We start from the raw sequence: 24,701 nt of genomic DNA, 5'->3' as shown, positions 1-24,701 counted from the left end.
CACAAAAGTAAAGCTTTTACAGGTCAGGTGGTGTGTACTGGCTCCTCCCCCCATGACCCTCCTCCAGACTCCAGTTAGGTACTGTGCCCGGACGAGCGTACACAATAAGGGAGGATTTTGAATCCCGGGTAAGACTCATACCAGCCACACCAATCACACCGTACAACTTGTGATCTAAACCCAGTTAACAGTATGATAACAGAGGAGCCTCTGAAAGATGGCTTCCTGAACAATAACCCGAATTAGTTAACAATAACTATGTACAAGTATTGCAGATAATCCGCACTTGGGATGGGCGCCCAGCATCCACTACGGACTCCGAGAAATAGAATTATCGGTAAGTAAATTCTTATTTTCTCTATCGTCCTAAGTGGATGCTGGGGTTCCTGAAAGGACCATGGGGATTATACCAAAGCTCCCAAACGGGCGGGAGAGTGCGGATGACTCTGCAGCACCGAATGAGAGAACTCCAGGTCCTCCTTTGCCAGGGTATCAAATTTGTAAAAATTTACAAACGTGTTCTCCCCTGACCACGTAGCTGCTCGGCAGAGTAGTAATGCCGAGACCCCTCGGGCAGCCGCCCAAGATGAGCCCACCTTCCTTGCGGAATGGGCCTTAACAGATTTAGGCTGTGGCAGGCCTGCCACAGAATGTACAAGTTGAATTTTGATACAAATCCAACGAGCAATCGACTGCTTAGAAGCAGGTGCACCCAACTTGTTGGGTGCATACAGTATAAACAGCGAGTCAGATTTTCTGACTCCAGCCGTCCTTTAAATGTATATTTTTAAGGCTCTGACAACGTCCAACAACTTGGAGTCCTTCAAGTCGTCTGTAGCCGCAGGCACTACAATAGGCTGGTTCAGGTGAAACGCTGATACCACCTTGGGGAGAAAATGCGGACGCGTCCGCAGCTCTGCCCTATGTCGAATGGAAAATTAAATAAGGGCTTTTATAAAACAAAGCCGCCAGTTCAGATACTCTCCCGGCCGAAGCCAGGGCCAGTAACATAGTCACTTTCCATGTGAGATATTTCAAATCCACCTTCTTTAGTGGTTCAAACCAATTTGATTTGAGGAAATCTAAAACTACATTTAGATCCCACGGTGCCACCTTAGGCACCACAGGAGGCTGTATATGCAGTACTCCTGTGATAAAAATCTGGACCTCAGGGACTGAGGCCAATTCTTTTTGGAAGAATATTGATAGGGCCGAAATTTGAACCTTAATAGATCCCAATTTGAGACCCATAGACAATCCTGATTGCAGGAAATGTAGGAAAACGACCCAGTTGAAATTCCTCCATCGGAGCACTCCGCTGCTCGCACCACGCAACATATTTTCGCCAAATACGGCGATAAAGCTTCGCGGTGACTTCCTTCCTTGCCTTTATCAAGGTAGGAATGACTTCTTCTGGAATGCCTTTTCCTTTTAGGATCTGGCATTCAAACGCCATGCCGTCAAACGCAGCCGCGGTAAGTCTTGAAAAAGACAAGTACCCTGCTGAAGCAGGTCCCTTCTCAGAAGTAGAGGCCACGGATCGTCCGTGACCATCTCTTGAAGTTCCGGGTACCAAGTCCTTCTTGGCCAATCCGGAGCCACTAGTCTTACTCCACTTTGCCGTATAATCCTCAATACCTTTGGTATGAGGGGCAGAGGAGGAAACACATATACCGACTGGTACACCCAAGGTGTTACCAGCGCGTCCACAGCTATTGCCTGCGGATCTCTTGACCTGGCGCAATACCTGTCCAGTGTTTTGTTGAGGCGAGACGCCATCATGTCCACCATTGGTTTTACCCAACGGTTTAATAGCATGTGGAAAACTTCTGGATGAAGTCTCCACTCTCCCGGGTGAAGGTCGTGTCTGCTGAGGAAGTCTGCTTCCCAGTTGTCCACGCCCGGGATGAATACTGCTGACAGTGCTATCACGTGATTCTCCGCCCAGCGAAGGATCCTGGCAGCTTCTGCCATTGCCCTCCTGCTTCTTGTGCCGCCCTGTCTGTTTACATGGGCGACTGCCGTGATGTTGTCCGACTGGATCAACACCGGTCTTCCTTGAAGCAGAGGTTCCGCCTGGCTTAGAGCATTGTAGATTGCTCTTAGTTCCAGAATGCTTATGTGAAGAGACTTTTTCAGGCTCGACCACACTCCCTGGAAATTTCTTCCCTGTGTGACTGCTCCCCAGCCTCTCTGGCTGGCACCCGTGGTCACCAGGATCCAATCCTGCATGCCGAATCTGCGGCCCTCCAATAGATGAGCCTCCTGCAACCACCACAGAAAGGATACCCTTGTCCTCGGCGACAGGGTTATCCGCAGGTGCATCTGAAGATGCGACCCTGACCATTTGTCCAACAGATCCCTTTGCATGGAATCTGCCGAAAGGGATTGCTTCGTAAGAAGCTACCATTTTTTCCCAGGACTCTTGTGCATTGATGTACAGACACCTTTCCTGGTTTTAGGAGGTTCCTGACCAGGTCAGATAACTCCTTGGCTTTTTCTTCGGGAAGAAAAACCTTTTCTGAACTGTGTCCAGAATCATCCCCAGGAACAGCAGACGAGTTGTCGGCATTAATTGGGATTTTGGAATATTCAGAATCCATCCGTGCTGCTTTAGCACCTCTTGAGATAGTGCTAAACCCATCTCTAGCTGTTCTCTGGACCTTGCCCTTATTAGGAGATCGTCCAAGTATGGGATAATTAATACGCCTTTTCTTCGAAGAAGAAATATTATCTCGGCCATTACCTTTGTAAAGACCCGAGGTGCCGTGGACAAACCAAACGGCAGCGTCTGAAACTGATAGTGACAGTTTTGTACAACGAACCTGAGGTACCCCTGGTGTGAGGGGTAATTGGAACGTGGAGATACGCATCCTTGATGTCCAAGGATACCATAAAGTCCCCTTCTTCCAGGTTCGCTTATCACTGCTCTGAGTGACTCCATCTTGAACTTGAACTTCTTTATGTACAGGTTCAAGGACTTCAGATTTAGAATAGGCCTTACCGAGCCATCCGGCTTCGGTACCACAAAAAGAGTGGAATAATACCCCTTCCCTTGTTGTAGAAGAGGTACCTTGACTATCACCGCTGAGAATACAGCTTGTGAATGGCTTCCAAAACCGTCTCCCTTTCTGAGGGGGACGTTGGTAAAGCAGACTTCAGGAAACGGCGAGGTGGCTCTGTCTCTAATTTCAACCTGTACCCCTGAGATATTATCTGCAGGATCCAGGGATTTACCTGCGAGTGAGCCCACTGCGCGCTGTAATTCTTGAGACGACCGCCTACCGCCCCCGAGTCCGCTTGCGAAGCCCCAGCGTCATGCTGAGGCTTTTGTAGAAGCCGGGGAGGGCTTCTGTTCCTGGGAAGGAGCTGCCTGTTGCTGTCTCTTCCCTCGTCCTCTGCCTCGTGGCAGATATGAATAGCCCTTTGCTCTCTTATTTTTAAAGGAACGAAAAGGCTGCGGTTGAAAGGTCGGTGCCTTTTTCTGTTGGGGAGTGACTTGAGGTAGAAAGGTGGATTTCCCGGCCGTAGCCGTGGCCACCAAATCCGATAGACCGACCCCAAATAACTCCTCTACGCATCGCCTGTCCACTGTCGTGTCCATAAAGCTCTTCTGGCCGAAATGGACATAGCACTTACCCGTGATGCCAGTGTGCAGATATCTCTCTGTGCATCACGCATATAAAGAAATGCATCCTTTATTTGTTCTAACGACAGTAAAATATTGTCCCTGTCCAGGGTATCAATATTTTCGATCAGGGACTCTGACCAAACTACCCCAGCACTGCACATCCAGGCAGTCGCAATAGCTGGTCGTAGTATAACACCTGCATGTGTGTATATACCTTTTTGGATATTTTCCATCCTCCTATCTGATGGATCTTTAAGTGCGGCCGTCTCAGGAGAGGGTAACGCCACTTGTTTTGATAAGCGTGTTAGCGCTTTGTCCACCCTAGGAGGTGTTTCCCAGCGCTCCCTAACCTCTGGCGGGAAAGGGTATAAAGCCAATAACTTCTTTGAAATTAGCAGTTTTTTATCGGGGCACCCCACGCTTCATCACACACGTCATTTAATTCTTCTGATTCGGTAAAAACTACTGGTAGTTTTTTCACACCCCACATAATACCCTGTTTAGTGGTACCTGTAGTATCAGCTAAATGTAACATCTCCTTTATTGCCAAAATCATATAACGTGTGGCCCTTTTGGAAAATACGGTTGATTCGTCACCTTCACTACCGGAATCAGTGCCTGTGTCTGGGTCTGTGTCGACCGACTGAGGCAAGGGGCGTTTTACAGCCCCTGACGGTGTTTGAGGCGCCTGGACAGGCACTAAGTGAGTGTCCGGCCGCCTCATGTCGGCAAACGACTGCTTAAGCGAGTTGACGCTATCCCGTAATTCCACAAATAAAGGCATCCATTCTGGTGTCGACCCCCTAGAAGGTGACATCCTCATATTTGGCAATTGCTCCGCCTCCACACCAATAACGTCCTCATACATGTCGACACACACGTACCGACACACAGCAGACACACAGGGAATGCTCTATACGAAGACAGGACCCACTAGCCCTTTGGGGAGACAGAGGGAGAGTCTGCCAGCACACACCAAAAAGCGCTATATATGACAGGGATAGCCTTATGATTAAGTGCTCCCTTATAGCTGCTTTTATATTAATATATTGCCATTTATTTTGCCCCCCCTCTCTGTTATACCCTGTTTCTGTAGTGCAGTGCAGGGGAGAGACCTGGGAGCCTTCCTGACCAGCGGAGCTGTGACAGAAAATGGCGCCATGTGCTGAGGAGATAGGCCCCGCCCCTTTTCCGGCGGGCTCGTCTCCCGCTATTTAGTACATTTAGGCAGGGGTAAATATCTCCATATAGCCTCTGGGGCTATATGTGAGGTATTTTTAGCCTTTTTAAAGGTTTACATTTGCCTCCCAGGGCGCCCCCCCCCAGCGCCCTGCACCCTAAGTGACTGCCGTGTGAAGTGTGCTGAGAGGAAAATGGCGCACAGCTGCAGTGCTGTGCGCTACCTTAAGAAGACTGCAGGAGTCTTCAGCCGCCGATTCTGGACCTCTTCTTGCTTCAGCATCTGTGAGGGGGCCGGCGGCGTGGCTCCGGTGACCATCCAGGCTGTACCTGTGATCGTCCCTCTGGAGCTTCATGTCCAGTAGCCAAGAAGCCAATCCATCCTGCACGCAGGTGAGTTCACTTCTTCTCCCCTCTGTCCCTCGTTGCAGTGATCCTGTTGCCAGCAGGAATCACTGTAAAATAAAAAACCTAAGCTAAACTCTCTAAGCAGCTCTTTATGAGAGCCACCTAGAATTGCACCCTTCTCGGCCGGGCACAAAAATCTAACTGGAGTCTGGAGGAGGGTCATGGGGGGAGGAGCCAGTACACACCACCTGACCTGTAAAAGCTTTACTTTTGTGCCCTGTCTCCTGCGGAGCCGCTATTCCCCATGGTCCTTTCAGGAACCCCAGCATCCACTTAGGACGATAGAGAAAATTAAATGGTTCCCTCCCCACGTGATATTAAATGTCCAAGGTGCAAAGTATTGTGATAAGAAGTCTTATGACCTGAAGCGACTGTCAACTTATCTCTCTGCCCAGTAATTTCAGAACCATATACCAAAGTCTCATCTGCAGAATTGTCACCTCACCTAATTGCATACCACTGCTTAGGACTCAATCTGTGCCAACTGAAAGGTGCCATGAGGATTTCTGCAGCACTGAACATCCTTCACTCTCTATACAAACAAGCACTTCATTTCCATTATAATATGCGGCCTTTTCTTACATAGGTTTATAAAATGGCAGCTCCCTAAGCATAAAGGTAGACTATGCATACTGGTATCTATGCCCCGCATCACAGTTCTTATTTAGAGAAAAAAAAGCACCCCAGCACAATCCCAGACATCCCTTGGAAATAAATGGTTAGTATAGGTCTATCTATTATAATCTAGTTGAAAATGTATGTGCAATGGTTCAGCTTCATCACTGCATGGCAATGCATGCTCATTCCTTTGATAATTAAGTCTGCAAGTAAAGACCTGTAAAGGGTGTGAGGTTTATTTACACAAATAACATTTGAATAATGAGATTTAGCAGGAAGCATTTTGTGTAAATGAGAATAAACTGTACTTAGAGAAAAACAGAAAATCCACATTCATACAACTTGTGCATCAGCTTGTAAACACCCTCTTTCAACTAAAGCCGGGCGCACACTAGACGACATTTTAAACGAATTTGCCGATAACGACACATCTTTACAAATTTGTTTTATCGTCCAGTGTGTACGCACTATTTCACTAGCGATGTGCGCTCTGCAGGTCGCTAGCGAGGTCCTCTGTTGTCTACACATGCAGCCCAAATTCGAAAAAGTCACTAACGTGTGTGTACACTACCAGTGATGAACGATATATTAAATTAAACTGAAGACCAACAACTTGGTAGTGTCAGACGATTTATGTATGTCGTTTGTAAAATCGCTCAGTGTATATGCACAGTATAGTTTGCTCGGGAGTTCAAGGGAAAATCGTGAGCGACATGGTATCATTTGCACGTCGTCTAGTGTGTACCCAGCTTTACACTTGATGGAACTGCAATACTTATTATACCCATTTATATATTGAGCAAATAATAATAAAATACTTGAGCCTACCTTTGTGATGGACATGAAGACTTTCTCTAGGATGGCGTTGGGTTGTGCGTTGCGTGGGCCACTGCCCTGGAGACCCAGTTGGAGGGCACATGGCTTAGCAATAAACCTGAAAAAGTTTTGAATATTTAGTCAGACCCCAACTTAAATGAATCACAATAGAAGCAGTTCCATTATTCATTGATCACTGCTGTTAAGAAAAGGTCAATTAAATCAGATAAATAGAACACTATTTACAGTTAATTGCATCAAATCAAAATGTTGTCACTATTTATGTGTGGTTTGCTTGCGACTTCACAAACGTTGCTTTGTCTTCATCGCAGGCAACAAAAACTAGACTTTTTTGTGTGTGTCTAGTGCTGCATGAACTTATTAAGTTATCAGCTCTATCTGAGCATATAGTGAGGGTGTTGGTCCAGGTGAGGCGACTGGAAATGTGTAGAGCTGGAATTTGGCCTATTTCACAGAGCAGGATGCTTGATGTAACATGATGAACAAAATGTGTTTCGCCTCGGTTTAAGAGATGACGGGGCCGGTGTTCCGCAGGCTCTCACCCTCCATACCTATGTCGCATACATCCGCTCCTACACCTACTCCTTGCAGCTCTGCCATCGTACTGGCGATGCAAGCAGAAAGATGAGGCATGTGCAGAAGAGAGCAGAGACTCTGGCACAGTGCCAGAACAGACTTTCCCACTACATCACAGGAAAGGTGGTACCATAGGAACAATGGGGGAGAGGGCATCATGCATAGCCTGCACCAAATAGAGATATGCCATTGCTACATACAGCAATCCCAGACCACAAATAAAATATTTAATACTGAATGTGGGACTGTTTCTGGTTAAAAAAAAAATTTGCTCCTTGGCACTGCAGACGGAGTAGATGTGAAATGTGCGGAGAGATTTAGAGGGGCGTGTCTTAGCTGAGCACTAAGTTGCAGTATAAAAATCAGTCTATTGTGCATTTACAGAGCAACCAGCACTTTCCTCTATGCAGAAAAACATGGATTTGCACCGCATGCATTTAAACATGGTTTGTCCAGGTGCACAGTGACAGCTTTTTTCTTTTCTTTGCTACCAATTCATATAGGTATAAAGTGAAAGAATGATATCACACGGCGCTACTATTCATAATATACTTACAATTATACAACCATTTATGTGGATATGATCATATCTTAAAAGGCAAAGTCTGACATTCAGAGGGAGAACAAATAATGGTGCAGTACAATAGGTAAAGTGAACAGGTCATAGATTTTTATTGGCCCCACTCACAATTAAGCAAATGGATTATTTGCATATCATCCAAACATGGATATGATGTCTTCAATCCTTAGGTCACCTTCTTTATCACTAAAACTTTAAATGAATATATATATATATATATATATATATATATATATATATATAGAGAGATATATATATATATAGAGAGATATATATATAGATATATATATAGATAGATATATATATATATATATATATAGATAGATAGATATATATATATATATATATATATATATATATATAGATATAGTGCAATACTGTTTTTTTTTAAAACACATATTGTAATACCAAAAGGTGCTCGCATTGATGATTTATTGTTTATCTGGAGTGAAGATATGGATCAATTAAACCTTTTTTGTGACTCCTTGGGGGTAAATGATTTTAACATTAGCCTTACCATCACTAAAAGCTATAATGATATAATCTTTTTAGATTTATGTATCTACATTAAGGATAATCAGGTACACACCCGACTGTATCGCAAGCCTACAGACTCAAATAGTTTTATTGAGAATACAAGCCAACATCACAGAAATTGGCTTGACAGTCAGTATCCCCTACAGTCAGTTCCTAAGAACAAAACGTAATTGTACGGAAAAAGATATATAATCTAGAAATTGAAGAAATTACTAAACGTTTTGAAGATAAGGGTTATAATAGAAATCTTCTTATAGAGGCTCGTCAAAAAGTAGATCTTGTAGATAGGGATAGTCTAGTCGTGAAAAAGCAAAGATAGGGTCATAAAGAAAAATGATAATATTCAATGGGCCTTCATATCAGAATTTAATGTACAACATAAGGCAATAGAACAAGCATTTAAAAAACATTGGAAGGTCATCAAAAAGGACCCCATTATTGGTATGGCCTTACCTGAGAAACCGTCTTTTATATATAGAAGATCAAATACACTTAGAGACAAATTAGTACACAGTGCTATAGAACCGCCTAAAAGGAGCAGTATTCGCTCCCAGGGGTTCTATAGGTGCGCCATGTGCAACATGTGTAAAGTCACAAAAGGAGCAAGTAAAATCAAAGACTTTACAGTAAAAGATGTAAAGTATAAAATTAATGGAGTTTATAACATGCAACTCCAAAAATATAATATATGGAATAGAGTGTCATTGTGGTTTAATATATATTGGCAAAACAACTAGATGTCTCAAAGTAAGGCTTTCTGAACACCTGTACAATATTAAAAAAGGATTAGAATCGCATTCTCTATCTGCACATTTTAGGAAAGTCCATGGATGCAGTCTCTGTGGCATTAAGTCGTTCTGGGGTATTCAGTGTGTAAAGGCCCATACACACTTGACGATAAAATGAACGATGTCGTTCATTTCAGCCCTCATGAACGACGTCGTTCATTATATCGTCAAGTGTGTATGCATCCAACGACCAACGATGCGCGGCCCCGCGGGACGTTAACGTCCATCGTTCATCTGTGGAGCATGTATGCTCAATTTCCACTATGGTCGTTACCGACCAGAGACAACGTTGAATGTGTATGGTGTGAAAGACCAACGACCAAGCCACTGTTCACCAGCTCATTATTTTAATAAACTGTTCAGCTTGGATGCTTTAACGATGAATGGTCTATGGTCTTTGGTCTTTCGTCTTTGGTCTTTCATCTTTCGTCTTTGGTCTTTCATCTTTCGTCTTTGGTCTTTCATCTTTCGTCTTTGGTCGTTGGTAGTGTGTATGCTCATGTGGTGTGCTCAGCTGTTCAAGGGAAGTTCAAGGGAAGTCGTTAACGATGTGTGCATCGTCAAGTGTGTATGGGCCTTAAGTCCTACCTGGCGGGATAGGGATGTAGACACCCGCCTAGCCAGGGCGGAAATGCTCTGGATACATAATTTAGGAACACTTATGCCACAGGGTCTAAATAGTGACTTCGAGTTAAAATGGTTCCTCTGAACTATTTACGAATCTCTTCTATTCTTCTCTAATGGAATCATTCCTAAATCTCTCTTTTTATGTATATATAAAGTTATGTTATTAGAATAATCTTATTCTCCTTCTATATATTGTTAATCAGTAAGTAATTTAAAAATGAATTATGTTTGCAATGTTTAAAATAAGAATTTACTCACCGGTAATTCTATTTCTCGTAGTCCGTAGTGGATGCTGGGGACTCCGTAAGGACCATGGGGAATAGATGGCTCCGCAGGAGACTGGGCACATCTAAAGAAAGATTTAGGACTATCTGGTGTGCACTGGCTCCTCCCCCTATGACCCTCCTCCAAGCCTCAGTTAGGAACTGTGCCCGGAAGAGCTGACACAATAAGGAAGGATTTTTGAATCCCGGGTAAGACTCATACCAGCCACACCAATCACACCATATAACACGTGATAGGAACCCCGGTTAACAGTATGATAACAAATGGAGCCTCTGAAGAGATGGCTCACAACAAAACCCGATTTTTGTAACAATAACTATGTACAGGTATTGCAGACAATCCGCACTTGGGATGGGCGCCCAGCATCCACTACGGACTACGAGAAATAGAATTACCGGTGAGTAAATTCTTATTTTCTCTGACGTCCTAGTGGATGCTGGGGACTCCGTAAGGACCATGGGGATTATACCAAAGCTCCCAAACGGGCGGGAGAGTGCGGATGACTCTGCAGCACCGAATGAGAGAATTCCAGGTCCTCCTCAGCCAGGGTATCAAATTTGTAGAATTTTGCAAACGTGTTTGCCCCCGACCAAGTAGCTGCTCTGCAAAGTTGTAAAGCCGAGACCCCTCGGGCAGCCGCCCAAGATGAGCCCACCTTCCGTGTGGAATGGGCTTTTACAGATTTAGGCTGCGGTAAGCCTACCGCAGAATGCACCAGCTGAATAGTGCTACAAATCCAGCGCGCAATAGACTGCTTAGAAGCAGGAGCACCCAGCTTGGTGGGTGCATACAGGATAAACAGCGAGTCAGTCTTTCTGTCTCCAGCCGTCCTGGATCTTAAGTGGTTCGAACCAATGTGATTTCAGGAATGCCAAAACCACATTGAGATCCCAAGGTGCCACTGGGGGCACAAAAGGAGGCTGAATATACAGTACTCCTTTGACAAAAGTCTGAACTTCGGGCAGTGAAGCCAGTTCTTTTTGGAAGAAAATCGACAGAGCCGAAATCTGGACCTTTATGGACCCCAATTTGAGGCCCAACGTCACCCCTGCTTGCAGGAAGTGCAGGAATCGACCCAGTTGAAATTCCTCCGTCGGGGCCTTCATGGCCTCACACCAAGCAACATATTTTCGCCAAATGCGGTGATAATGTCTTGCGGTGACATCCTTCCTGGCTTTGATCAGGGTAGGGATGACTTCCTCCGGAATACCCTTTTCCTTCAGGATCCGGTGTTCAACCGCCATGCCGTCAAACGCAGCCGCGGTAAGTCTTGGAACAGACAGGGTCCCTGCTGCAGCAGGTCTTGTCTGAGCAGCAGAGGCCAAGGGTCCTCTGTAAGCATCTCTTGAAGTTCCCGGTACCAAGCTCTTCTTGGCCAATCCGGAACCACGAGTATGGTTTTCACTCCTCCCCTTCTTATTATTCTCAGTAACTTGGGTATGAGAGGTAGAGGAGGGAACACATAAACCGACTGGTACACCCATGGTGTCACTAGAGCGTCCACCGCTATCGCCTGAGGGTCTCTTGACCGGGCGCAATATCTTTTCAACTTCTTGTTGAGGCGGGACGCCATCATGTCTTCCTGTGGTTTTTCCCACCGGTTGACCAGCATTTGGAAGACTTCTGGATGAAGTCCCCATTCTCCCGGGTGGAGGTCGTGCCTGCTGAGGAAGTCTGCTTCCCAGTTGTCCACTCCCGGAATGAACACTGCCGTCAGTGCTAACACATGATTCTCTGCCCATCTGAGAATCCTTGTGGCTTCTGCCATCGCCATCCTGCTTCTCGTGCCGCCCTGTCTGTTTACATGGGCGACCGCCGTGATGTTGTCTGACTGGATCAGTACCGGCTGGTTTTGAAGCAGGGGTCTTGCCTGGCTTAGGGCATTGTAAATGGCCCTTAGCTCCAGGATATTTATGTGAAGAGAAATCTCCTGATTTGACCACAGTCCTTGGAAATTTCTTCCCTTTGTGACTGCCCCCCAGCCCCGAAGGCTGGCATCCGTGGTCACCAGGACCCAGTCCTGTATTCCGAATCTGCGGCCCTCTAGTAGATGAGCCCTCTGCAGCCACCACAGCAGCAACACCCTGGTTCTGGCCGATAGGGTTATCCGCTGTTGCATCTGGAGATGGGACCCGGACCATTTGTCCAACAGGTCCCACTGGAACGTCCTTGCGTGGAACCTTCCGAATGGAATTGCTTCGTATGAAGCTACCATTTTTCCCAGGACTCGTGTGCATTGATGTACAGACACTTTTCCTGGTTTTAGGAGGTCTCTGACCAGAGATGACAATTCCTCGGCTTTTTCCAGTGGAAGAAACACTCTGTTCTGGTCTGTGTCCAGAATCATTCCCAGGAACAGAAGACGTGTCGTCGGGACCAGCTGTGACTTTGGAATGTTTAGAATCCAGCCGTGCTGTTGTAGCACTTCCTGAGAAAGTGCCACCCTCACTATCAACTGTTCTTTGGACCTCGCCTTTATCAGGAGATCGTCCAAGTACGGGATAATTAAAACTCCCTTCTTGCGAAGGAGTATCATCATTTCGGCCATTACCTTGGTAAAGACCCTCGGTGCCGTGGATAACCCGAACGGCAGCGTCTAAAACTGATAGTGACAGTCCTGTACCACAAATCTGAGGTACTCCTGGTGCGGAGGGTAAATGGGGACATGCAGGTACGCATCCTTGATGTCCAGGGATACCATGTAATCCCCTTCCTCCAGGCTCGCAATAACCGCCCTGAGCGATTCCATCTTGAACTTGAACCTTTTGATATAAGTGTTCAAGGTTTTTAAATTTAAGATGGGTCTCACCGAACCGTCCGGTTTCGGTACCACAAACATTGTGGAGTAGTAACCCTTTCCTTGCTGAAGGAGGGGTACCTTGACGATCACTTTCTGTGAATACAGTTTTTGAATAGCCACCAACACTGCCTCCCTGGCAGAGGGAGTTGCCGGCAAGGCAGATTTTAGGAAACAGCGGGGGGGAAGACGTCTCGAATTCCAGCCTGTACCCCTGAGATACTACTTGAAGGACCCAGGGATCCACTTGTGAGAGAGCCCACTGTGTGCTGAAAAACCTGAGACGTGCCCCCACCGTTCCCGATTCCGCCTGAGCAGCCCCAGCGTCATGCTGTGGACTTACCGGACGCAGGGGAGGACTTCTGCTCCTGGGAACTAGCTGTGTGCTGCAGCTTTTTCCCCCTTCCTCTGCCCCTCGGCAGAAAGGATGAGCCTCTAGCCCGCTTATTTTTCTGGGGCCTGATAATACGGTGCTTTCTTTTGCTGTGGGGTAGCCTGTGGCAAAAAAGTCGATTTCCCAGCAGTAGCTGTGGAAACGAGGTCTGAAAGACCTTCCCCAAAAAGTTCCACCCCTTTATAGGGTAAAACTTCCATGTGCCGCTTGGAGTCGGCATCACCTGACCATTGCCTAGTCCATAACCCCCGTCTGGCGGCAATGGACATAGCGCTTATTTTTGATGCCAGCCGGCAAATATCCCTCTGTGCATCACGCATGTATAAGACCGCGTCTTTTATATGGTCAATCGTTAGCAAAATATTATCCCTATCCATGGTATCAATGTTTTCCGACAGGGAGTCTGACCACGCAGCAGCAGCACTGCACATCCAAGCTGATGCAATAGCGGGTCTCAATATAATGCCAGTGTGTGTGTATATAGCTTTTAGGGTACTTTCCAGCTTTCTATCAGCAGGTTCTTTTAGGGCGGCCGTATCCGGAGACGGTAGTGCCACCTTCTTTGATAAGCGTGTCAATGCTTTATCTACCCTAGGGGGTGTTTCCCAGCGTGACCTATCCTCTGGCGGGAAAGGGTACGCAGCCATTAACCGTTTAGAAATGATCAATTTCTTATCTGGGGAAGTCCACGCTTCCTCACACACCTCATTTAATTCGTCAGATGCAGGAAAAACTACTGGTAGTTTTTTCTCACCAAACATAATACCCTTTTTTGTGGTACCTGGGGTATCATCAGAAGTGTGTTAAACATTTTTCATAGCCTCAATCATATAACGGGTGGATCTATTGGAGGGTACACTCGTCTCATCATCGTCGACACTGGAGTCGGTATCCGTGTCGACATCTGTATCTGTCATCTGAGGTAGCGGGCGTTTTATAGCCCCTGATGACATTTGAGACGCTTGGACAGGCACAAGCTGAGTAGCCGGCTGTCCTATGTCGTCAAACCTTTTATGTAAGGAGCTGACACTGTCACGTAATTCCTTCCATAAGTCCATCCACACTGGTGTCGACCCCGCAGGGGGTGACATCACATTCACAGGCATTTGCTCCGCCTCCACATCATTATCCTCATCATACATGTCGACACAGCAGTACCGACACACAGCAGACACACAGGGAATGCTCTTACAGAGGACAGGACCCCACAAAGCCCTTTGGGGAGACAGAGGGAGAGTATGCCAGCACACACCAGGGCGCTATATAACACAGGGATATCACTATATAGAGTGTTTTCCCCTATAGCTGCCTATAATATATATATATATATATATATATATATATATATATATATATACTGCGCCTAAATTGTGCCCCCCCCTCTCTTTTTTACCCTTTCTGTAGTGCAGGACTGCAGGGGAGAGCCAGGGAGCTTCCTTCCAGCGAAGCTGTGAGGGAATAATGGCGCCAGTGTGCTGAGGGAGTTGGCTCCTCCCCTTTTTCGGCGGGCTCTCTCCCGCTATTTTATCGTTTCTGGCAGGGGTTAATATACAGCTATATAGCCTCTGGGGCTATATATGGTGTTAGTTTTGCCAGCCAAGGTGTTATTATTGCTGCTCAGGGCGCCCCCCCCCCCCCCAGAGCCCTGCACCCATCAGTGACCGCAGTGTGTGGTGTGCATGAGGAGCAATGGCGCACAGCTGCAGTGCTGTGCGCTACCTTGGAGAAGACAGGAGTCTTCAGCCGCCGATTTTCCGGACCACCTTCTTGTTTCTGGCTCTGTAAGGGGGACGGCGGCGCGGCTCCGGGAACGGACGACGAGGTCGGGTCCGGTGTTCGATCCCTCTGGAGCTAATGGTGTCCAGTAGCCTAAGAAGCCCAAGCTACCACCACTTAGGTAGGTTCGCTTCTTCTCCCCTTAGTCCCTCGTTGCAGTGAGCCTGTTGCCAGCAGGTCTCACTAAAAATAAAAAACCTAAACTATACTTTCTTCTAGGAGCTCAGGAAAGCCCCTAGTGTGCATCCAGCTCAGCCGGGCACAGAAATCTAACTGAGGCTTGGAGGAGGGTCATAGGGGGAGGAGCCAGTGCACACCAGATAGTCCTAAATCTTTCTTTAGATGTGCCCAGTCTCCTGCGGAGCCGTCTATTCCCCATGGTCCTTACGGAGTGCCCAGCATCCACTAGGACGTCAGAGAAAATGTGTTTCCATTAATGTTTCATCCAGAACCACCGATATATACCGTATATACTCGAGTATATGCCGACTTTTTCAGCACTTTTTTTGTGCTGAAAAAGCCCCCTCGGCTTATACCCGAGTCAGTGGAAGGAGGGACACGGAGGGCACAGCACGCGGCTCTCCTGTGTCCCTCCTGCGTCTCCATCTCCGGCGGCTTGTGTGTGTGTGTTAAATGAACTGCCCGTTCGTGAGCTCTAATTGGCTCACGAGCCGGCACTTTAACACATACACGCCGCCAGAGACGGAGACTCAGGAGAGCCGCGCGCTGTGCCCTCCGTGTCCCTCCTTCAAAAGACAACGCGGGAGCGATGGAGGGTAAGTACCCTTCCTGGCACTGTGGGGTATATCTGGCAGCATGAGGGCACATCTGGCACTGTGGGGCATATCTGGCAGCATGAGGGCACATCTGGCACTGTGGGGCATATCTGGCAGCATGAGGGCACATCTGGCACTGTGGGGCATATCTGGCAGCATGAGGGCATATCTGGCACTGTGGGGCATATCTGGCAGCATGAGGGCATATCTGGCACTGTGGGGACATATCTGGCAGCATGAGGGCATATCTGGCACTGTGGGGGCATATCTGGCAGTATGAGGGCTGTGTACGGCTAGAGCTGCATTTCCCACCCTAGGCTTATACTCGAGTCAATGAGTTTTCCCAGGTTTTTGTGGTAAAATTAGGTGCCTCGGCTTATATTCGGGTCGACTTATACTCTAGTATATACGGTAGATGGTGGAACGCAAACAGGAAGAAGGTCATCGCGTGTGGAACGCACGGCCGTCACTTCCGGTGACGCACTTCCGGTTATGACGGCGATACCGGAAAATAGCGCCAGGAGGCGCCAATTTGGAATCTGGTGAGACGGTATAAAAGGAGACACAGGTCATCTAGCCCCTATGCTTCTGAGGAAGGACATTAATGTCCGAAAACGCGTTTAAGCAAACGGGGATTTCATCTTTGGACCTATCCAGCGGTAGCTCTTGCAGTATCCAGTATCCTGAAAGACTTTCTTCCCGTGGTTTCCGGAGCCTTGGAGGGACTTTCTCTTGACCACAAAAACATCTAGTGGCGGTCTGGACTGTGCGACATCCTCTGGGGAGGTTTACCATTGGTGATATGCCTATTCTGTTTTTATCTATGTGAGCACCTTTTGGTATTAAAATATGTGTTTTTTTAAAAAAAAAGTATTGCACTACATATATATTCATTTAAAGTTTTAGTGATAAAGAAGGTGACCTAAGGATTGAAAACATCATATCCATGTTTGGATGATATGCAAATAATCCATTTGCTTAATTGTGAGTGGGGCCAATAAAAATCTATCACCTGTTCACTTTACCTATTGTACTGCACCATTATTTGTTCTCCCTCTGAATTTCAGACTTTGGAGGCCTTTTAAGATATGATCAGATCCACATAAATGGTTGTATAATTTTAAGTATATTATGAATAGTAGCGCCGTGTGATATCATTCTTTCACTTTATACCTCTATGTTTTGGGCTTTTTGGTGAAGGCTCTATATTGACATCACTGGCAGTCACTGTTCTATTGTGAGCGCAAGTTGAGATCACCTGTTTTAGAATTGCTACCAATTCAGCCTGTGTGTCAATTACTGCAGCTAAAAGGTCTACTGTGAAGCCAAACAAGAGGCTTAATTCAGACCCGATCGCTACAGCGATCGTAGCCTGATGCCCTATGTTTAGTGCGCACGAGCACCCCGTGAGGTGCGAAAGCAGGACGGGAGGGGGCATGCCAACGGCATTAGAACACCGTCAGGGGGGTACGGTCTGGACAAAGCAGGCGTGTCTGAACAGTTAGTACAAAAAAGGAAACAATAATAGACGTATGTAAAGAGAAATCCAACCATGTGACCGGAATGATCACGTGAGACCGGATCATCTTGAATATGGAGATAAAGGTAAAATTTATGATTATAATTTATTCTAATGCTCGTTTTTGTAATCAACCTTTACTTTTCATTTATGTGACCAATATAGACTCCTAGTATATAGAGCAGGCATTCCCAACCACGGTCCTCAAGGCACACTAACAGTGCAGGTTTTAGTGATATCCAGGCTTCAGCCCAGGTGACTTAATTAGTAGCTCAGTTATTTTGATTTAACCATCTGTGCTGCAGCCTGGATATCACTAAAACCTGCACTGTTGGTGTGCCTTGAGGACCGTGGTTGGGAATGCCTGATATAGAGTATAACTTGTTTTTATATAGGGTTTATCTAATTAAATGATTGTTTACACAAGTGTAAAGTGTTATTCATCAATTCATCATGAGAGGTACATAAGGAACCCTCAGAGTGACTTGCAATTATACTGATGAAGCTGGATTTATACTTCACACCAGTGAAACGCGTTGAGTTTGTACGCCACTGCTGCCGCAATTGTTGGAATCCACGTCATCCAGTCATTTTATGAACCAGGACCTCATCTATTTCATCAAAATATCTGTCACTTCACTGCATCAGCATTTAAAGTAGTGATGAGCGGGTTCGGTTTCTCAGAAACCGAACCCCCCCGAACTTCACCCTTTTTACACGGGTCCGAGCTATACTCGGATTCTCCCGTATGGCTCGGTTAACCCGAGCGCGCCCGAACGTCATCATCCCGCTGTCGGATTCTCGCGAGATTTGGATTCTATATAAGCAGTCGCGCATCGCTGCCATTTTCACTCGTGCATTGGAAATGTTAGGGAGAGGACGTGGCTGGCGTCCTCTCCGTTATTGTTGAACTTGATTGTGCACTATTGCTTAATTGTGGGGAGGGCTGGGGAGCAGCTGTATAATATAGGAGGAGTACAGTGCAGAGTTTTGCTGATCAGTGACCACCAGTTATCCGTTCTCTGCCTGAAAAAAACGCTCCATATCTGTGCTCAGTGTGCTGCATATATCTGTGCTCACACTGCTTAATTGTGGGGACTGGGGAGCAGCTGTATTATATAGCAGGAGTACAGTGCAGAGTTTTGCTATACGTTGTCTGCCTGAAAAACACTCCATATCTGTGCTCAGTGTGCTGCTTTATTGTGGGGACTGGGGACCACCAGTATAATATTATATAGGAGGAGTACAGTGCAGAGTTTTGCTGACCAGTGACCACCAGTATATAATATATAGCATTACGGTACAGTAGACCACTGCTGTACCTACCTCTGTGTCATCATTAAGTATACTATCCATCTAGATTCTATACCTGTGGTGCATTTCAGTTGTGCAGTTTGCTGACACAGTGACCACCAGTATATATAGCAGTACGGTACGGTAGGCCACTGCTGTACCTACCTCTGTGTCGTCATTAAGTATACTATCCATCTACATTCTATACCTGTGGTGCATTTTAGTTTTGCAGTTTGCTGACACAGTGACCACCAGTATATATAGCAGTACGGTATGGAAGGCCACTGCTGTACCTACCTCTGTGTCGTCATTAAGTATACTATCCATCTACATTCTATACCTGTGGTGCATTTTAGTTTTGCAGTTTGCCGACACAGTGACCACCAGTATACTATATATAGCAGTACGGTACGGAAGGCCACTGCTGTACCTACCTCTGTGTCGTCATTAAGTATACTATCCATCTACATTCTATACCTGTGGTGCATTTTAGTTTTGCAGATTGCTGACCGTGACCACCAGTATATATAGCAGTACGGTACGGAAGGCCACTGCTCTACCTACCTCTGTGTCGTCAAGTATACTATCCATCCATACCTGTGGTGCATTTCAGTTGTGGGCAGTATATATAGTAGTAGGCCATTGCTATTGATACTGGCATATAATTCCACACATTAAAAAATGGAGAACAAAAATGTGGAGGGTAAAATAGGGAAAGATCAAGATCCACTTCCACCTCGTACTGAAGCTGCTGCCACTAGTCATGGCCGAGACGATGAAATGCCATCAACGTCGTCTGCCAAGGCAGATGCCCAATGTCATAGTAGAGAGCATGTAAAATCCAAAAAACAAAAGTTCAGTAAAATGACCCAAAAATCAAAATTAAAAGCGTCTGAGGAGAACCGTAAACTTGCCAATATGCCATTTACGACACGGAGTGGCAAGGAATGGCTGAGGCCCTGGCCTATGTTCATGGCTAGTGGTTCAGCTTCACATGAGGATGGAAGCACTCATCCTCTCGCTAGAAAAATGAAAAGACTTAAGCTGGCAAGAACACAGCAAAGAACTGTGCGTTCTTCTAAATCACAAATCCCCAAGGAGAGTCCAATTGTGTCGGTTGCGATGCCTGACCTTTCCAAGACTGGACGGGAAGAGCTTGCGCCTTCCACCATTTGCACGCCGCCTGCAAGTGCTGGAAGGAGCACCCGCAGTCCAGTTCCTGATAGTCAAATTGAAGATGTCAATGTTGAAGTACACCAGGATGAGGATATGGGTGTTGCTGGCGCTGGGGAGGAAATTGACAAGGAGGATTCTGATGGTGAGGTGATTTGTTTAAGTCAGGCACCCGGGGAGACACCTGTTGTCCGTGGGACGAATATGGCCATTGACATGCCTGGTCAAAAAAAAATCAGCTCTTCGGTGTGGAATTATTTCAACACAAATGCGGACAACAGGTGTCAAGCCGTGTGTTACCTTTGTCAAGCTGTAATAGGTAGGGGTAAGGACGTTAACCACCTCGGAACATCCTCCCTTATACGTCACCTGCAGCGCATTCATCATAAGTCAGTGACAAGTTCAAAAACTTTGGGCGACAGCGGAAGCAGTCCACTGACCACTAAATCCCTTCCTCTTGTAACCAAGCTCCCGCAAACCACACCACCAACTCCCTCAGTGTCAATTTCCTCCTTACCCAGGAAAGCCAATAGTCCTGCAGGCCATGTCACTGGCAAGTCTGACGAGTCCACTCCTGCCTGGGATTCCTCCGATGCATCCTTGAGTGTAACGCCTACTGCTGCTGGCGCTGCTGTTGTAGCTGCTGGGAGTCGATCGTCATCCCAGAGGGGAAGTCGGAAGACCACTTGTACTACTTCCAGTAAGCAATTGACTGTCCAACAGTCCTTTGCGAGGAAGATGAAATATCACAGCAGTCATCCTGCTGCAAAGCAGATAACTCAGGCCTTGGCAGCCTGGGCGGTGAGAAATGTGATTCCGGTATCCACCGTTAATTCAGAGCCAACTAGAGACTTGATTGAGGTACTGTGTCCCCGGTACCAAATACCATCTAGGTTCCATTTCTCTAGGCAGGCGATACCGAAAATGTACACAGACCTCAGAAAAAGAGTCACCAGTGTCCTAAAAAATGCAGTTGTACCCAATGTCCACTTAACCACGGACATGTGGACAAGTGGAGCAGGGCAGACTCAGGACTATATGACTGTGACAGCCCACTGGGTAGATGTATTGCCTCCCGCAACAAGAACAGCAGCGGCGGCACCAGTAGCAGCATCTCGCAAACGCCAACTCGTTCCTAGGCAGGCTACGCTTTGTATCACCGCTTTCCAGAAGAGGCACACTGCTGACAACCTCTTACGGAAACTGAGGAAGATCATCGCAGAATGGCTTACCCCAATTGGACTCTCCTGGGGATTTGTGACATCGGACAACGCCAGCAATATTGTGCGTGCATTACATCTGGGCAAATTCCAGCACGTCCCATGTTTTGCACATACATTGAATTTAGTGGTGCAGAATTATTTAAAAAACGACAGGGGCGTGCAAGAGATGCTGTCGGTGGCCCGAAGAATTGCGGGCTACTTTCAGCATTCAGCCACCGCGTACAGAAGACTGGAGCACCACCAAACATTCCTGAACCTGCCATCATCTGAAGCAAGAGGTGGTAACTAGGTAGAATTCAACCCTCTATATGCTTCAGAGGATGGAGGAGCAGCAAAAGGCCATTCAAGCCTATACATCTGCCCACGATATAGGCAAAGGAGGTGGAATGCACCTGTCTCAAGCGCAGTGGAGAATGATTTCAACGTTGTGCAAGTTTCTGCAACCCTTTGAACTTGCCACACGTGAAGTCAGTTCAGACACTGCCAGCCTGAGTCAGGTCATTCCCCTCATCAGGCTTTTGCAGAAGAAGCTGGAGACATTGAAGGAGGAGCTAAAACAGAGCGATTCCGCTAGGCATGTGGGACTTGTGGATGGAGCCCTTAATTCGCTTAACCAGGATTCACGGGTGGTCAATCTGTTGAAATCAGAGCACTACATTTTGGCCACCGTGCTCGATCCTAGATTTAAAACCTACGTTGTATCTCTCTTTCCGGCAGACACAAGTCTGCAGAGGTTCAAAGACCTGCTGGTGAGAAAATTGTCAAGTCAAGCGGAACGTGACCCGTCAACATCTCCTCCTTCACATTCTCCCGCAACTGGGGGTGCGAGAAAAAGGCTAAGAATTCTGAGCCCACCCGCTGGCGGTGATGCAGGGCAGTCTGGAGCGAGTGCTGACTTCTGGTCCGGACTGAAGGACCTGCCAACGATTACTGACATGTCGTCTACTGTCACTTCATATGATTCTCTCACCATTGAAAGAATGGTGGAGGATTATATGAGTGACCGCATCCAAGTAGGCACGTCAGACAGTCCGTACATATACTGGCAGTTAAAAGAGGCAATTTGGAGGCCCTTGCACAAACTGGCTTTATTCTACCTAAGTTGCCCTCCCTCCAGTGTGTACTCCGAAAGAGTGTTTAGTGCAGCCGCTCACCTTGTCAGCAATCGGCGTACGAGGTTACTTCCAGAAAATGTGGAGAAGATGATGTTCATCAAAATGAATTATAATCAATTCCTCCGTGGAGACATTCACCAGCTGCAATTGCCTCCACAAAGTACACAGGGACCTGAGATGGTGGATTCCAGGGGGGACGAATTAATAATCTGTGAGGAGGGGGATGTACACAGTGAAAGGGGTGAGGAATCGGAGGATGATGATGATGAGGTGGACATCTTGCCTCTGTAGAGCCAGTTTGTGCAAGGAGAGATTGATTGCTTCTTTTTTTGGTGGGGGCCCAAACCAACCAGTCATTTCAGTCACAGTCGTGTGGCAGACCCTGTCGCTGAAATGATGGGTTCGTTAAAGTGTGCATGTCCTGTTTATACAACATAAGGGTGGGTCCTCCGCCCAAGGACAATTCCATCTTGCACCTCTTTTTTCTTTAATTTTTCTTTGCATCATGTGCTGTTTGGGGACTATTTTTTTGAAGTGCCATCCTGCCTGACACTGCAGTGCCACTCCTAGATGGGCCAGGTGTTTGTGTCGGCCACTTGTGTCGCTTAGCTTAGCCATCCAGCGACCTCGGTGCAAATTTTAGGACTAAAAATAATATTGTTAGGTGTGAGGTGTTCAGAAAAGACTGGAAATGAGTGGAAATAATGGTTATTGAGGTTAATAAAACTATGGGATCAAAATGACCCCCAAATTCTATGATTTAAGCTGTTTTTTAGGGTTTTTTGTAATAAACACCCGAATCCAAAACACACCCGAATCCGACAAAAAAATTTCGGTGAGGTTTTGCCAAAACGCGTCCGAATCCAAAACACGGCCGCGGAACCGAATCCAAAACACAAAACCCGAAAAATGTCCGGTGCACATCACTAATTTAAAGGACACTCCAGCTGACACATGAGGAAAGTGCCATCTCTCTAAGTTCTCAATATATCCATCTACAAGTGGGACCTACTGACAGCACCAAAGGACATCCCAGCTGATGAGAACGAGGGACTGCCTATTCCCACCCTTACCTATTATACCATCATATCAGCACGCAAAGGACGTCCCAGCTGATTCAGTAGGAGAGTGCCATCTCCCAAAGGTTCTGGTTCTTTTCCGGAACTTGGATCCTTATTTAAGGACATTGAAATTAAAAAGGGACTACTTTCTCCCACCAACTAATCTGGTAAAATCAATACTGATTGTTTTATTTCTGTGAGACTGTGGATTAATCCAACCTTAAAAGATTTTCTTACCACCAGTGGCTATTCTTAAATTATCCTTATACGTACAATATGTTTTTATTGTTTAAAATTTTTTAATAAATGTCTTCTATATTAATATAAGTCCATTATCTATTATTGACAAAACAGCCAACGCTGGTATATTGTTTCTTTTTTGTACTATATTGTGCCTATTTGGGGAACTTCAGACCACCCCAAAACCAGCTGCTGTTAGCGCACCTGTACACACATTTTTTTTCTGTGTCTGAACCGTTGCTGGGGCAGACCGTGGCAGCTGCGTGATATCACATGCAGCCGCTGCGAACATGGCGGCTATCCGCCTGCCAGCGCAGCTAGGTTGTGCAGGCAGGGAGCTACTTGGCGGGTGCAAAAGCATCGCTGCCATGTGATGCTTTTGCACCTGTGCGGGGGGTTGGGTGCCTGACATGCGGGACGGACTAGCCCTGTGCTGGGCGTCCACCCATATGTCAGAGATTCTGATTGTAGATGTGCTTTTTTTTAGCACATCTACAATCAGGTCTGGATCACCCCCAAAGTCCAATAGCTTCCGTCATCCAAGATAGTGAGACTGATTGCGGTGTCCCATCGGGAAGACAGACGACAAGTGGTGTCACTCATGACAATTAATCAGAATGACTAACCAGTGCAATATAGAAAATTAAGGAAAAATGAGTTTTATGGTAAGAATTTACCTTAAAACTCTTTCTGCGAGGTACACTGGGCTCCACAAGGATAGACATAGGGGTGTAGAGTAGGATCTTGATCCGAGGCACCAACAGGCTCAAAAGCTTTGACTGTTTCCAAGATGCATAGCGCCGCCTCCTCTATAACCCCGCCTCCCTGCACAGGAGCTCAGTTTTTAGTTAACCAGCCCAATGCAGTAGCAGGAAAAGAGACGACAACGGTTAGTAGCCACGTACAACACACTCTCATGACAGGGTGGGCGCCTTGTGGTGCCCAGTGTACCTCGCAGAAAGAGTTTTAACAAAGGTAAGTTCTTACCATAAAACTCGTTTTCTGCTGCGGGGTACACTGGGCTCCACAAGCATAGACATAGGGGATGTCCTAAAGCAGTTCCTTATGGGAAGGGACGCAGTGTAGCGGGCTCAAGAAACCGGCGTCCAAAGGAAGCATCCTGGGAAGCGCAGTATCGAAGGCATAGAACCTAATGAACGTGTTCACTGAGGACCACGTAGCCGCCTTGCACAATTGTTCAAGGGTCGCACCACGGCGGGCCGCCCTAGAAGGTCCAACAGACCGAGTAGAATGGGCCGTAATGTGAG

General features: G+C 46.6%; 1 protein-coding gene across 3 annotated transcripts in view; it reads right to left on the bottom strand.

Annotated features, from left to right (window-relative positions):
* Positions 1 to 24,701, bottom strand: part of CERS5 (ceramide synthase 5) — a 121,054-nt gene that overhangs the window by 63,217 nt on the left and 33,136 nt on the right. For all 3 annotated transcript variants that reach the window (XM_063952019.1, XM_063952017.1, XM_063952018.1), the window contains exon 2: positions 6,665 to 6,770. In XM_063952019.1, coding sequence (XP_063808089.1) covers positions 6,665 to 6,770 — 106 coding nt within the window. The remainder of the gene's footprint in view (positions 1 to 6,664; positions 6,771 to 24,701) is intronic.

This window comes from Pseudophryne corroboree, chromosome 2 (assembly GCF_028390025.1).
Source record: "Pseudophryne corroboree isolate aPseCor3 chromosome 2, aPseCor3.hap2, whole genome shotgun sequence".
NCBI lineage: Eukaryota > Metazoa > Chordata > Amphibia > Anura > Myobatrachidae > Pseudophryne > Pseudophryne corroboree.
The sequence above is the reverse complement of the archived record's forward strand: the minus strand, read 5'-3'. Positions and strand labels throughout refer to the sequence as shown.